Source organism: Eptatretus burgeri, chromosome 2 (assembly GCF_056783735.1).
Source record: "Eptatretus burgeri isolate ZD-2024b chromosome 2, Ebu_testis_v1, whole genome shotgun sequence".
Classification (NCBI taxonomy): Eukaryota; Metazoa; Chordata; class Myxini; order Myxiniformes; family Myxinidae; genus Eptatretus; species Eptatretus burgeri.
In genome coordinates, this window is record NC_140962.1 from 11,677,831 (window position 1) to 11,693,637 (window position 15,807).

The 15,807-nt window shown below is 42.6% G+C and overlaps 1 protein-coding gene across 4 annotated transcripts in view; it reads left to right on the top strand.

Annotated features, from left to right (window-relative positions):
* The window catches only part of LOC147031430 (lutropin-choriogonadotropic hormone receptor-like), a 141,278-nt gene that overhangs the window by 66,201 nt on the left and 59,270 nt on the right, over positions 1-15,807 (top strand). For all 4 annotated transcript variants that reach the window (XM_085862987.1, XM_085862976.1, XM_085862970.1 and 1 more), the window contains 3 exons: positions 6,963-7,034; positions 8,518-8,592; positions 13,731-13,805. In XM_085862987.1, coding sequence (XP_085719113.1) covers positions 6,963-7,034; positions 8,518-8,592; positions 13,731-13,805 — 222 coding nt within the window. The remainder of the gene's footprint in view (positions 1-6,962; positions 7,035-8,517; positions 8,593-13,730; positions 13,806-15,807) is intronic.

Sequence of the window (15,807 nt, forward strand, 5' to 3'; positions counted from 1 at the left end):
AAACTTCATTTGTTAGAACTTATTTACAATCAAACAGTAACTCGATTCATTAATTTTGTGTGCAGCCTGTGGCTGCTGGTTGTATCAGTGCAGGAGTATGGATGGCTGTGCAATTAATGCAGAGCTCCCTTTCGTTTAGCACAGGAATTTGTAATTTGTTCATGGTGCCGGTGATACTTCGCCTACTCTTCACGAAGGACACAGAGGGATATTTTAGGTCCCCCAACTAATGCTGTTAGATGTTTTTCCCAGTTTAACATCCATCCGAGGGATGGCAAACCCGCTGTGCCTCACCCTGCCAACGGACATCAAGGTGATATTTCATAGATGGGCCAACATTCGAACCCAGGTTAGATAGCTCAGAGACGAGAGTGCACACCTCGAGGCCAATATGCCAACCCAAGAACTGTATTATTTAACACAGGCTGAAACCGCCAGGGTCTAACATGGAATACAGTGCTTCTTCTTCTTCTTCCTCTTCTTCTTTTTCTTCTTCTCTAATGGCCACAATCATTCCCACATTCTTGGGAGTGGGCTGGGGGAAGCTTGACCAAAGTCTTCCAAGAACCGGCTAGCCAGGCCTGACGTTCAACCAGTGTGACCACTCGGCTTTTTTTCACAAGATCTTGGCTATTCGTTGTTCACCTTGGTGTCTTGGTTTTCTATAGGTTTTCAGAAACATCAGCTTCTTCTTGCTTCTCATGGAAGTGAGCATACCTCGATCAACACCATGTTGATTCCATTCATTGGTCCACTGGCACCCATAGCCTTGTTCTCCAAAGGGTAAATCAAATCGAATGTTCATAAGAGAGTGCATGGAGATGGGATAGCCAGTTCATTATCTTAATATAATGGAGCTAATGTGTACATATACACACACACACACACACACACACACACACACACACACACACACACACACACACACACACACACACACACACACACACACACACACACACACACACACACACACACACACACACACACACACACATACACATACACATACACATACACATACACATACACACACACACTCGTCAATGACACACAACTGATGGTGAGTGATGCGGTCCGAAACGAACCCAGGACAGCATGAACTGTCTACTGCTCGAGCACATTGTCTTTCCTCAACAACCCCCATGAGGGATTGTTGGAGTCATATATTTGTGATTTGAAGGCGTGAAATCTGAATGCAATGAATCGTGAATACAGTGGCATATTTCTCTCATTGTAAACTAGCAACTTATTTCACCATGACTGTAGGCTAAACTAGCAACATATGGCACCATGACTGCAGGCTAAACTAGCAACATATTTCACCATGACTGTAGGCTAAACTAGCAACATATGGCACCATGACTGCAGGCTAAACTAGCAACATATTTCACCATGACTGCAGGCTTGCAGTTCAAATGGGAGAGTCACCATGCAGTGCATTGGCTGAAAAGGTGGAAACTACTGACCGGTTTTGGCCTTGTTTAACCTCATCAGAACAGTGTATCACATTGCTAACCACTGAAGGTGACGGTTCTGGTTATATGATTATCATGTCATGCCTTTAAATTGCTTTAACCATGAGCCATTCTTAACATCCCCCCCCCCCCCTCCAAAGTGTACAGTTTCCATTGTGACGCAAAACTTCACAATTTATCAATTGGTATTTTACATCACAACAACTTTACAGTGTTGTCCAGAAAGGCCAAATATGATAACAGTATGTCCCAAAAATATTTTTCATGTGTCCAGCATGTCCCAGAAAATATCACTTTGTGGAGAATTCTATTTTTGTAGCATTTTATTGCACAAAAACATTACAGTATGGTCCAGAGAGGCCAAGCATGGTTACAGTGTATCCAATTTTTTTTTCAAGTGTACTGTGTGTTCCAGACGCAAGTCTCACTTTGTGGAAATATCACCACATTAAAATTCCCACCGAAGGAAGGTCGATGCAAGTTTACCATAATGTGCTTTACCCATAAATGTGTTGACTATTCATATCAGATTCAAACTTGGAGATTTATGAAAGCATTACCAAACTGGAACGGCATTAGGTAGAGCGCATACCTCCGCCATGCTGGACAGTTTACGTTTTGTATCCCACTGATAAGCCAGATCTGGATCAGGACCTGAACCAAAATCGAAATGGCTCGTCACCGAACCAACTCATCCACCTCGTTTTGTCAAAACTCGTCCACACCTTTTTTGAAATATGTAACGCGAGATAATTTTTAGCCCCATCTCTCAATGGTAAAGGATCATTTGAAAAAAATTAAAAATTATTGAATGCGGATCTGGATTCAGATCTTCACCAAAATTGATTTAGTTCTTCCTTGTCAAACACCCAACCTCTCTTTTAAATTTGAGCCGAATCTGTCCACATCTTTTTGAGATGTCATGTTCACAGACAAACAAGCACAGATAAACAAACAAGAAAAAGAACAATCAGAGATTGCAGACCCTCACCAGGACTTGTTTTGTGTGGTGTTTGTGTCGTTTTGTATAGTGCATTTAGTGTGGTGTTTTGTGAACTGGTATGTCATGTAATTAATAATAGACATAACGATAACTGCCACTTTATAACTGCTGGCAATGATGACTGGATCCCAAGACGTCCCGTTTTGATTGGACACCTGACCCTGACCCATGACGTTTTTATTATTATTATTCAATTTAATTCAGAATGGGATTAAAATGAGTTCAATTCAAATCAAATAGATACATTCCTGCATTGGAGTCAGAAGAAGGAACCCAAACAACCAAAAACCAAAGATGAAATCAGGAGGAACCTGGATAGGATTCGCATTTCAGCTGCTACTCCTCTACCCTCAAACCCATCCAGGCACAACCAAGTGAACCTTATTCAAACAAAAAAAAAAAAATCAAAAAGAACCCGGATCAAGAAAAGTAAATAATTCTGGCCACCAGACCATGTGTCCGATCAGGTTGAAATTTAAAATATATATTCCGCATCACTACTAGATCATAATTTTGAAGTTTCACGTTAACTGATTAAGCGGATCAAGAGAAATAAATTATTTAAAAAAAATTTCTCAATCCAATATGGCTGCCAGACCATATGACCTGTCAATTATTCATGAATATCCTGGTGTCCTTAAGCCTTGTGGAACATTTGTGTCAAGTATCCTCTTGATCTTTCTAGCCATTCTGGAGAAGATTTTTTGAAATAGTTTTTAGGGTAACTCCAATATGGCTGCCAAACTATGTGACCTATGATGTCATATGTGTGAATGTTTTGTTCCTCATGAATAAGCGGTCATATGTGTGAAGTTTTGATTCGATTTGTTCAGCCATTTCAAAGAAGATTTTTAAAGGTTTTAGAAAACAAAAAACAATATGGCTGCCAAACCACGTTACGGATGACGTCATCAATTTTTTTTATCTGTAGATGACCCACAAATACTTTCTTACTATTTGGATGTAGTGTTCTATGTATGAATTTCGATGTCATAATGAAGGCACCTATGACATCATAAAAATACAATTATTCCCTTTTAGTATTTGCCATTTGCCAAGTTTCAATTTTTTTCCTTGGTATGTTTGCGGAGATGCAGAGGTCCTATTTTTTTTTCCTTTTTTCCAAAATGCCTGCCGCACCACATGACCTATGACATCACAATTATCATTTTAACATTATACACGAGTAGTTGCTCCTATGGTGAAAATTTCGTCTCGATCTGGCAAGTGGTTGCAGAGAAAAACACCCATGCTCTGTGCAGACAAACAAACAGACAAACGGACCCAAATTCAATACCCTTCCCTCTGGCGAGGGTAACAAGAAAGATGTTGTGCAAAGCACAATTCTTGCACAATCCATGAAACAAATTTGACCTTAAAAAATAATTGATGATTGAATTTAATGACAAAATATGCAAACCTTCTTCCAGTTTCAAGTCAATCAGATGAAAATTGACGATTTTAGAAATTAGGCCTATGTTGACCTTTTGGCCTCTGTTGGAACTAAAAAAATTATTGGTGTTTGAATTAATTGACCTGATATTGTTACGAATCTGCAAGCCATGTGCACACAGACAGACAGAGTCCCTGTAGTTCAGTTATTTCGATAAGTATGTGTTTATCGTCAGGGTCCCGTCCTTCTGTCTAATGGGAATTACATGTGTGCGCTACGAGTTATTATTTTAGTCAGGTTTATTACATCCACTACAACAACACCGTCCCGCACTCGACCCTGTCGCCATTGCCCATGTATTTTTGGCTGAAGGCGTGGGCGGAGCCTCCATCGCCTCAGATCGAGGTTCCACCCCAAGGCAGGGCATGGACGTTTCCTTCAGCGAATGAGCGAGGGGCGAGCATGACACGCACGCCCCAGCCAATCGGGAGGTGACCACGAGACGTCCGACAACGCCTCGTCCAATCAGGAGGCGAGTGTTGAGGAGAAGAGACCCCTCCCACCTCAGAAGAGTAGAGTGGTTGTCAGGACCAGGGTTCGGCAGAGAGGAGATCGTGGCGATTGCCGAGCGGTCTGTCGTCGTGGCTGAGTGGTTGTCGACAAGGGCTCTGCAGACAGTCGTGGTCGTGGTTGGAGTGGTCTGCAGCCCTTTGGAGGGCAAGTCTGGTGACCGAGCAGCCAGGGTCGTGGCCCGTGGACTTCGGGTCGTGGGTTCGAGTCCCACCGTGGTGGTTCGAGTCGGTGTGACCGCACGAGGCGGGACAGGTACCCCGGCCCGGCTCTACCGAACTGAACCCACGGGGTCCATTTCTTTTTGTGTGTGTGTGTGTGTGTGTGTGTGTGTGTGTGTGTGTGTGTGTGTGTGTGTGTGTGTGTGTGTGTGTGTCCGTGAGCCCCGTCTGTAAGTAGGATTGTATAAGTGCTTTCCTTTGCTTGTACATTACATTTCTTTATTCGTGATAACTCTGCTTTTTGTGTGCTTCCCCTCCCCGATTATTGTTATAATTAAACCCCTGTTAAATGTACCAGCTCGTTTTCTGTGCTCTCCTCCATTGGCCTTGCATGGTGCGTATTGAGAATTAGTAAGGCCGTTCATGCCGTAAATTGTTCATTTGGTCCGGCGCGGCTTTGGTAACTTCCGTTCGGTTACGCCAGATCCGAGTCGGTGATAGCGACTCGTTTCGGACAAAGTCGGTCGAGAGTGTGGTATTCCCCGCTAGTTGGACGACGTGGGTATTTCGGTATATTGAAATTAGGCAATTAACCCTACCCCACGCCGTCGAAATATTGGTGACCACGGTCCGCTAAGGGAACCGTGAACTCTTGGACTTATCCGAGAGTCACGACCTAAATTCCTGGTGTTCGGTGGGAGACGACTTCACTGCTCCACCTAGTGGTCATTTATCGCCACCGAACCCCGGCCCACAACAACATGCAAATCCTGTTCAAATTTCAAGTCAATCACATTAAAATTGAGGATTTTAGAAATTGCACCTATGTTTTTGACCTTTGGCTTATGTTGGCCTTTTGGCATATGCTGACCTCAAAAATAATTGGTGACTGTATTCAGTCAGCTTATATGAAAATCCTCTTCAAATTTCTCGTCTTTCGGATGACAATTGACAATTTTAGAAATTTCAGCCTATATTGACTTTTTGGCCGTTCTTGACCTCAAAAATGGTTTGTGCTTGAATTCATTGACCTGATATGAAAATCCTCTTCAAATTTCTCATCAATCGGATGAAAATTGACAATTTTAGAAATTTCAGCCTATATTGACTTTTTGGCCGTTCTTGACCTCAAAAATAGTTTGTGCTTGAATTCATTGACCTGATATGAAAATCCTCTTCAAATTTCAAGTCAATTGGATGGAAATTGACAATTTTAGAAATTTGGCCCATGTTGACGTTTTTGGTCTATTGACCTCAACAATAGGTGGTTGAATTGAGTGACCTGATATGCTAATGCTTTTCAAATTTAAAGTGAATTCGATTAAAAATTGAGGATTTTAGAAACTTGGCATACGTTGACCTCTAAAGTAGCAGGTGGTTGAATTCAGTGACCTTATGTTTAAATGCTCTTCAAATTTCAAGTCAATGGAATTAAAATTGACAATTTTTAGAAATTCGGCCTATGTTGACCTTTTTGACTTAAGTTGACTTCAAAAATAACAGTTGGTTGAATTCAGTGACCTGATTTGCAAATGCTCTTCAAATTTCAAGTGAATTTGATGAAAATTGAGGATTTTAGAAATCTCACCTGAGTTGTTAATATTTCGCCGTTTGACCTTCAAAAAAAAACAACAATCAGCTTTTTCTTATGATGACCTCTACCTGGTGGTGAAGTTTCCTGAAGATCAGTTTAAAATTGTGAACTGTAGGCGGTTGACAGACAGGCAGACAGACAGACAGGGGCGAAAACATAACTTCCATCCACCTTTGGTAGCGACTCATGCGCAGGTAATGAACTTGAAGACCTTCACGCCTGTAAAGGGAAAACAAAAGGAATGGTTTAATTTCCCGATGTATTAAAGTGTAGAGAATATGATGGCTGAGTATAAGAAAACCTGTGTTATGACCAAATACCCTCAATATTTATGACATTTATATCATACAAAATGTAAGACCCTTCTATCACCAAGAAAATTATAGGTTTGAAAGACACAGCCAAACGCAGCAGCACATTGGCAACAGGCAAGTTGTGGTTGTGCGAGATTTAAACCATTTTAAGAGCCCACTTGGAGTGAGTATTAAACATCCATCTTGATCTTTGACACTACAATGACCAAGGTCTTTTGTAGGAGTAGTTTTGTTTCGGTTTTTGTTTAGATTTGTAAGTCTTATCAGCATTCCCATAAAGGACCTCTAAACAGGCTGGAACTTGATGTGCCAGGGGTGTGGAATGAGAATTTAGAAGTGCTGGCGGCAATGTGCTCGTGGCAACACAGTAAATATGTACTTTTAAAAATAGCAATGCTTATTGTTTGATATTATGTACAATCTTTGTATTCCTCCCTTCATTGTGGCAGGACATTGTCAAAAAGCTACATCGAAGATACAACTGAACTTACCTTCTCAACTCTGAAGAATATCGCACACATGTATGTATGTATGTACATGTGAAGTTATTGGAATCACCTCGTGCTTTACCCAGTCCATTAACCGGCCTTTTTAGCACTTAGACACGTCTATTATGGACACATTTAATGTTGTCAGTAGAAAGGAAAATAGGTTTCGCTGAACTACTCAAAATATAATTTTAAAATTGATTTTACAATTGTTTTATTGACTCAGCTAAAGGTTATTTTTTTCTTCTCACGTTGGGGTTGGATGGATTAATTTGACATTAGTGATCAGGAGATGATGTGCTACAAATTGCTATCGCTTGACTGGTGGTACACTTTGTCGCAGTGGGTTCATAACCACAGGTTGTATATTAGAGCAAGCCACATACGTGAAAATGTTTAATTAATACCCAAATTATCATAACTGCATTATTGAGCCTTCACTTGATATACTGCACGATGTAAGGTGACAAATATAATTTATAATGGAGTGCATACTATTTAATGCAACCAGTTTTTAATCAGTAATTGTTATTTGATTCAATTACAAGCATATTAGCCTGTGTTGTAAAAGAAGTCATTTATTCAAATGTGAAATGTTGGAATTTTGATCTCAACCCTCCCCTCCCCCCATTTTTTTCCACTTCCACCATCCCTATTCCTCCACCTGCTCCTATCTCCTTCCAACCCTTCCCTTTCCTTTCTTTCCACAACTCCTCCCACACGCTCCTACAGTACTTCCCTCTCTTTTTCCTACCCTTTCTTCTTTTCTCAGTTTTTATTTTCTCAATCTAACCTCCTTCCACCTCTGCTGATGCATATTCAAACTATAACGTCACTCGGTAGAGCGCATACCTCCACCAGGCTGAACAGTTTACGTTTCGTAACCCACAGATGGCCCGGATCTGGATCTGGACCTGAAACAAAATCGAATCGGCTTGTTCTCGTCACCGAACCAACTCATCCACCAAGTTTCGTCCAAATCCATCCACGACCTTTTGAAATATTGTGCTATACCGTATATAATTTTGGGCCCCATCTCTGAATGGTGAAGAATCACTTTAAAAATAATTGTTTAAGTCTCGTATCTGGATCAGGATCATCACAAAAGTTGAATCAATTCTTCCTTGTCACAAACCTGACCCTGTCTCCAACTTTCGTCTGGATCCATACATACTGTACGTTTTTGAAATATCATGCCCAATCATTTTTGGCCCCATCTCTCAATGGTAAAAAAAAAAAAAATCAGTTAAAAAAAAAAATCTCGCGTCCAGCCAGATCCGGATCTTCACCAAAATCGAATCAATTCGTCCTTGTCACACACAAACCCAACCTGTCCACCATGAAATGTCAGTTTGTGCATATTTAGCCTCCACTGCTCAAACACGCAGCTTTCCTGCTTCTCTTCCAGGGTGTTGATTAGAATGGAAATGGGGGAGAAATGGTCATGCAAAGATTCGTGCATTTTTATTCCTCACCTGATACAATGAATCAGTGTGTTGTTGTTGTCGATCTTCAGAAGAATCAATACGGTACGAGGATTATACCGGCTGAAAGAACGTGCTTTTGCAGATCTTCTCAACCTGCACACCATGTACGTATCATTAGTTTTTTTTTTTGTGATCTTATTACATGTCAGGGTTGTAACCATTTCCTTTAAAGGGAATAAAATCAATCTGTAGAACTTCATTGTTACAAATGGATTTTTTTTTTATTACCCAAATTGTCTTTGGATCATGTTGCTGACAGGATGGCCAAGAGGTGCGCATACTCACTTCTGAGCTGTCCTGTCTGTCCTGGGTTTACAGGGTGTCCCAAAAAAATATACAACTTTTCATCTGCAAAGAGGATGGTCATAAAATCTATTTTAAAAAAAGATATATGGCTGGATAGAAAGCTGAAAGGTTGAAGTTTATTGTACCAATGTCAAAATTGCCACCAAAATGTAAATTTTGGTATAGAATCCTCGTTTTCTTTTAGACTACATGTTCGACGTAGGCTCCATGTTGTCCGATCACTGCCTGCAAACGCGTTGTCATGTTCTCCATCACTTTGGGAAACGTTTCCTGAGGAATGTTCTGGATTTCTCGGTGGATGGTTTCCTACAGCTGATCAAGAGTCTGAGGCCTAGGGTTTCCATAGGTCCTGTCCTTGAGATACCCCCACAAGAAGAAGTCTGGAGAAGTAAGGTCAGGGGAATATGGTGGCCACTCAACGTCTTCGTAGAGGGAGATAAAGCAGCCCTCAAAATGTTGGTTGAGAAAACGCCTTGTTTCCCTGGCTGTATGGGGCGGTGCCCCATCCTGCTGGAACCACTGGGTTCTCATCTGGATCAGGTTGTTTCACCTACGGGCCTGAGTACGTAGCTCAGGCAGATAGAATTCCTGAATCATTTCGCGATAGTTCCTCTGGTTTACCGTGCAAGTGCGTCCCAGGTCATCTTCAAAGAAGTATGGACCAATTATCCCATACCAACCAACCGCCACCCACATGGTGACTTTGAGAACAGATCGAGGCACCAGTTCAGTTGATGCATTACCAGGATTTTCAGTTCCCCAGTACCGAAAGTTTTGCTTGTTTCCCTCGCTGGACAAGTGAGCATGGCATTCGTCCGTCATGTGAAGTTTTTTGAGGAAGTCTGCATCTTCCTCCAACTTTCCTGAGAACCAATTTTCAAAGTCAAGTCGTCTGCGTTTCTGTTGATCAGTAAGCACCGTTTCCGTTTGAATTTTGTATGGAAAGACATGAATGTCTTGGCGAAGGATCCTCTGAACGGTGCTCTTATGAATGTTTGTCTCGGCAGAAAGTCGTCGAATCGATTTTTTTGGACTCTGAACGACCGCCTGTCTCACCATTTCCACATTTTCTTCACTACGACCTGTCCTCTTCCGACCACTGTGACCCTTGTGAAGGTCACAGATGGTTCCCACAATGGTAAACTTTGCGATGGTGCACTTTATTGTCCGAAAGTTTGGTGCATGGCGCAAGTGGATACCGAAATGTCTCGAGTAAAGACGTTGCACCTGTATGACACTTTTCGTCTGGTGCCAAAGTTCAACAATTTTTGTCTGTTATACGGTCTGTCTTGGCATTTTTCTGGCGCTTGCTTGGTATCAAAATAAACTTCAGGGTCTCTGCAACAAGAAATGAAGCATTAGTGACAAAATTACTGCTTTTTTAGGATCAAACAAAGCATTTTAAAAGTTGTATATTTTTTTGGGACACCTTATAAATCCCAACCCAGCTTTAAACTGTCATCCTGCGAGTCATCAGTGTGTGTGTGCCATCCCTCGGATGGACGTCCCATTCTCTCGGCATTAGTTGGTAGACGTTAAAAATCCCATGGTGTCCTTTGTGAAGAGTTGGCGAGCTATCGCGGCACCTTGGCCAAATTCCTCACCTCAGTCCTGTCTAACCTTATTCAAATGTCCACCTGGCCAGCCAGTGAAAGATGTGGGTCAAGCTTCCCCCCCCATCCCCGCTAACCCCAAAAGAAGCATGTGAACATGTATAATTATATCTATCTGTGGAATACATCTTTGATATGATTGCATTATGAATTTGATCTATTGATTGCAGCATAGGGGAGGTCGTATGCTGTCGATGCATTGGGGCAATACATTTGAATTTGGCCAAGGTGTCGGCATACTCCTTTTGAACGGTGCCTTGGGATCGCACACAAACACAAGCAAACTTTAGTAAACAAGGCATCCCATCCAGAGGATGACATACTTCAAAATGCTGCACCTGCGCGTGCCACTTTGAGGGCATTTTGTAAACCACAACCTGAATTTGTCTTTAACAAACATTTTAATACGATCTTTATTACCGTGAAAACCTCACCACTCTCGTTCTTGAGTTTCACTTTCGGGGGTTAAGTGATGAGCATCATCAGTACTATCTATCTATCTATCAACACTGATAAATGTGTGTGTGGTTTAACATCTTCAGTTTCACGTTTAACCGACACACCGACGGCTTCCAACTCATTAAACTTGGCCTGCAGGTTGACAAGGCATGATCGGTTGTATTGGGGGAGACAACCCTTGCACTGTGGGGGTTGAGATGGGCCCATATCACCAATGGTATGAATGTTCCCGACAGCACCATTACAACCGATGATTTGAGGGTCAAAAACAGGTGATAACTCGTGATGGAGTGAGGCAATCTTCACTCTAATATCCATTGCCAGGATCAATGTGGATAGTGTCAACAGGTGAATGTGGTGAAGGCGGTGAAGGTGGTGGTGCATACTTAGGTAACAATGGAGGGGGGCTTGCAACCTCAGGGATTAGGGTCACATGCACGATGCCGAAATGGGAACATCGCATTTGGGAACATCGAACAACAACAACAGACTTGTAGTTCAGTTGTGAATGTGAACGCGATGCATACACCGTGCACAATGTTGGGTTGGAGGCGACACCTGCATGGGCGAGGAGTTTTGTGTACACGTGGAGCTTAGACTGGGCTCAAGCGTTAATGGGATATTCATCACAGCCTTTTTGGATGCTGAATTCTAAATAATACATGACAACCCATGAAGAGTAAGATCAAAATAAAAAAAGCTGAACTCTCTGATAAGCCTCCCTCTTAGTCTTCCAAAATTTGTTGAGGTCAGTCTCTGGAATAGGCTTTACCTCCATCCTCACAGCCCCTTTTCAAAAAAAAAAAACCAAAAGAGAACAACAAAGGAGGGTGAAAGAAAAACGAAAGCCGAATGCAAGACAGCAGGAACAGCCCCTTTTCCATTTACTTATTATATGGTCACATGTCCACATGTTTGATAATGTACAGGGGAAAGGTCAGAAAACAACTTGTGCAGGTCAGAATAAAAGAATGAATTGACATGCACATCTGTTCCATGGCGTGAATGATGGCAGCTGCCTCGTATCGCTTGTAAGGAGTACGTCTCGGCAACGCAAGCCCCCACGGGCAGTGAGAGCATCGGGGGTTGGACCCCGCATAATGGGGGCTGAGCCTGGTAGTTCAACTCAGTGCAGCACACAGACTCTCCTCCACTCCATTCGCAGCATCTCTCTCTCTCTCTCTCTCTCTTTCTCTTTCTCTCTCTCTCTCTCAACCAGCCACACCACACACCTCGCTGGATGCCCACCACTCTCTTGGCACTGCTTGCACCAGCTCTTAAAAGCTTGAGCAAGTGCCCACCTCCTGGCAAACCACACTGTACTGGTCCGCAGCCCAAGGGAAACACGGCATGGTCCTCAAGGCACCATGGCACATCGGCTGATACAGAGATAATAGGAAAGGAGAAAGTGGGGAAGTGGGGAGGGAAGAGTGGGAGGAGGGGGTGAGAGGGGAGACAGGGACCCCTTGGGACATGTAGCCCTCTATACCCTTCTAACTTGTTTTAACCCGCATGTGAAGCGTAAAGCTGGGTTAAGCAATTAGTTCACTTTGTCCATCTGTCTCTCCACAGATGTCAGCCCGTGATTGAGAAACTACTTCATTTCAATTGACTTTTACATTTTGAACACTGTAGAACACGAATCGGAACGCAAAAACCTGCAGTTTAGCAGTACTTTGGCTCTGAATCTCGTCCCGATTGCGCATGCGCACAGATCAGTAGGAAAATTGTTTAGAAAATTGAAAAAAAAATAGGTGCAGTGGGTGCAGGCAGTGGCGGAGGTGCAGCGGGTGTGGGCAGTGGTGGGGTGCAGTGGGTGAGGGCAGTGGCGGAGGTGCATCTGGTGCTGGCAGTGGTAGAGGTGCATCTGGTGCAGGCAGTGGTAGAGGTGCAGCAATGGAAATTGGTAGAAATGAGGTGTGGGAGACAGTTCTTGTGGGTGATGAGATTATTGTTGTCCTTGTAGTCTGTCTGCCTGTCTGAACAGTCGAACAAAATTGAAAATCGTTCCAAAAAGGAAACGTACTGTTTTTAGGGATGTCATAAAGGATACAAACAACAGGCACGAATAACTAATGTAACATGTTAAATCAGGTGGAGTAAAACACGGCGCAGCAACGGCGGTAAACTTCCGAAAAAGTGTTTTTTCTCTTTCAGTTGAATTGCATACTTAATCATGCATTGCATCATTTTGCCTTTGGTTTTGTAACATGTAAATACGCTTTAGCTTTGGTTTATCGGGGAATTTTCCGGTACGGGGTTTCCCGGTAGGGGTTTTTGCGAGGTTTCCACGGTTGTGGTTTAATAAAGACCCGATTCGGAATCCGAACATTTCGGACGTCGCTTCTTTCACGCTAAACACACTGCAGAACACAAATCGCCTTGTTGGCACTTTCAAAAACCTTTCATTTATCAGTGCTTGGACAAAATATTACATCATTTTACGTCCTCTTGACCAATCAAATTTGCCACTTGCACTCTCAGCGCTGGAGAACAGCAACAAAACTGCAGTTGGTAGGAAACATAGATTGTGCTCGGAAATGCAAAGTAAGAGTTTAAAAGGCCCTTCCCATGTCCTCTTTCTCAAGACTGCAGGGGTAAGGTGTTCTCGAAATGTCTTTAGTTTATCTCTTATTTTGTTGTCTTGCACACAAAATATCCGTGAGGGCTTTACATGAAAGACCGTGTGATACTTATTACAGAAATCATGAAAGAAATGCGGTGTTCCTACCCCTACGCGTGCAAGCATATTTGTGGAAAAATATTGTAAATTTCATTTACATTGTGGAGTATAGAGGAAAAATGATGTGAGCAAGGGATTTATGGGGTGGATGTCAGTAACCAGGCATTTTACTTTCCTGCAGAGACATCAGGAATCAAATATGGCTGGTAATCATTGACTCCGGGGCTTTTCAAAACCTACCCAAACTCGAGCACCTGTGAGTATCAACGAAGATAGCATAACTGCATCCAGTTAATAAAAAATATCTTCACTGACCTTGCGTAGTCCACCCCACCTTCCCCACCCCACACACCAAACCGTATTTCTATCTTTTCCCACCATAATTTTCTTTCTCTCCCAACTTCTCTCGCAATTCCCTACCCTAGTTTTCATTTTCATTGCAACCTATTTTCTTTCAATTTTCTCATCTCAAACCAACATACCCTCTTCTATGCATATACACTGCATATTATAAAGCTTTTTCTAACCACTGACTGACTCACTGACTCACTGACTCACCGACTAATGTTAAAGGTCAGTGCCTTCCAGGTGATGTAGGAAGCTGAAATTTTGCGTGCCAATGGACATCGAAGCCGGCACATCAGAAAAATTCACAGAATCAGCAGAAAGCATCCGTAAATGAAAATATAAATAAATGAAAAAAATTATAATAAAAAAAATGTAGGTGAGTTACCCGAGACAATGGTGAAAAACGGTAATTTTGTGTGCCGATGGACATCAAAGCCCATACACCAGCAAAGATCACAAAACCATCGGAAAGCATTCGTAAATGAAAATAAATAAATGAAAAATCAAATGCAGGTGAGCAACCCGAGACAATGGGGAAGCATGGCTCGTTATTGTTTACAATGTGTAAGCACACCCCACTAATGTGTATGTTAGCCTGGTGTTTGGCTCAGTGGTTAGGGTAGCGGCTTGGGATCCTTCGGTCCTGAGTTCAAGCCCCGCTGGCCGCTGAATTAACAAACCAGGAGGTTGACTCAGCCTATCATCCTTCCTAGGTCGGCAAAATGAGTACCAGTGTACTGGTAAGGGGGACACTGCATCAGCGGCATTGCCGCGTCCCAACCAATGATGCAACCAGCAGCCATCAGGCTGCACTCGATAGAGAGAGTGTGTATGTATATGTATATGTAAATGTATATGTATATACCCCGGTTAAAATAGGTGTACCAGATCCCTGTGTGTCGTAAGAGGCGACCAGGGTTGCGTCAGGAAGGTCATTCGGCGTAAAACATGTGCCAAATCACTATGTGGATCATGCGGATGATCCGCTGTGGCGACCTTTAACGGGAGCAGCTGAAAGAAGAAGATATATATATATATATATATATATATATATATATATATATATATATATATATATATATATATATATATATATATATATATATATATATATATACACATATATATACACATATACATACCCTATTGTATTTATTTCTCTGTCACAGAGGAAGTGACCTCACATTCACAGAAGTGATAGTGCGTTCGTCACTGAAAGGGAGCACACGCAATAGCAGTGTTTGTGCCATTCGCCATTTTTATTTTTGCAAACCTTCTCGAAGCTCGTATGAGAGCCAACACACAATGCACAGCAAGGGGGAATGAGAGAAGAGGAGCGGGAGTTGGAAGGACAAAACGGTGGGGAACAGAGACATTAGATCTGAGGAAGGGAGAGGGATGGGGCGGGGAACATGGGGAATACAAGATGGACATTACTGGGACTTTCAGGAAGGAAAGCACGGAATTTGAAGGAGGTGGGTTTGGGGTGGATTAACGGGGGAAGAAAAGATCGAGGATTTGGATGGGGGACGATAAGAGGTGGTGGTGAACAGCAGTTTTGAAGGCCTGGAAAGAAGAATGGGATTGAATAGAGTGTGGGAGTTTATTCCAAAGGCGGGAAAAAAGAGGAATGAAAGAGTGAAGGTGAGCAGCGTTTCATGATTTTGGTAGTTTTACCAGAAGGGGGTTGTTGGCGGACGAGCGCCCCACAGAAATATGGTGGGGACATATCGCAGACCCAGCAGGGGGTGGGGGTGAGACCGGAGAGGAGATGGTAGAAGACAGAAAGACCATTGACCAGCCTGCGGTGATTGAGTGAGAGGCCCAAAGACTCATCCTCATCGCGGGAGATGCCAATTATCCTAAATGCCTTGGTTTCCACAGCGTGAAGCTGAGAAAGGTGAGAGGCA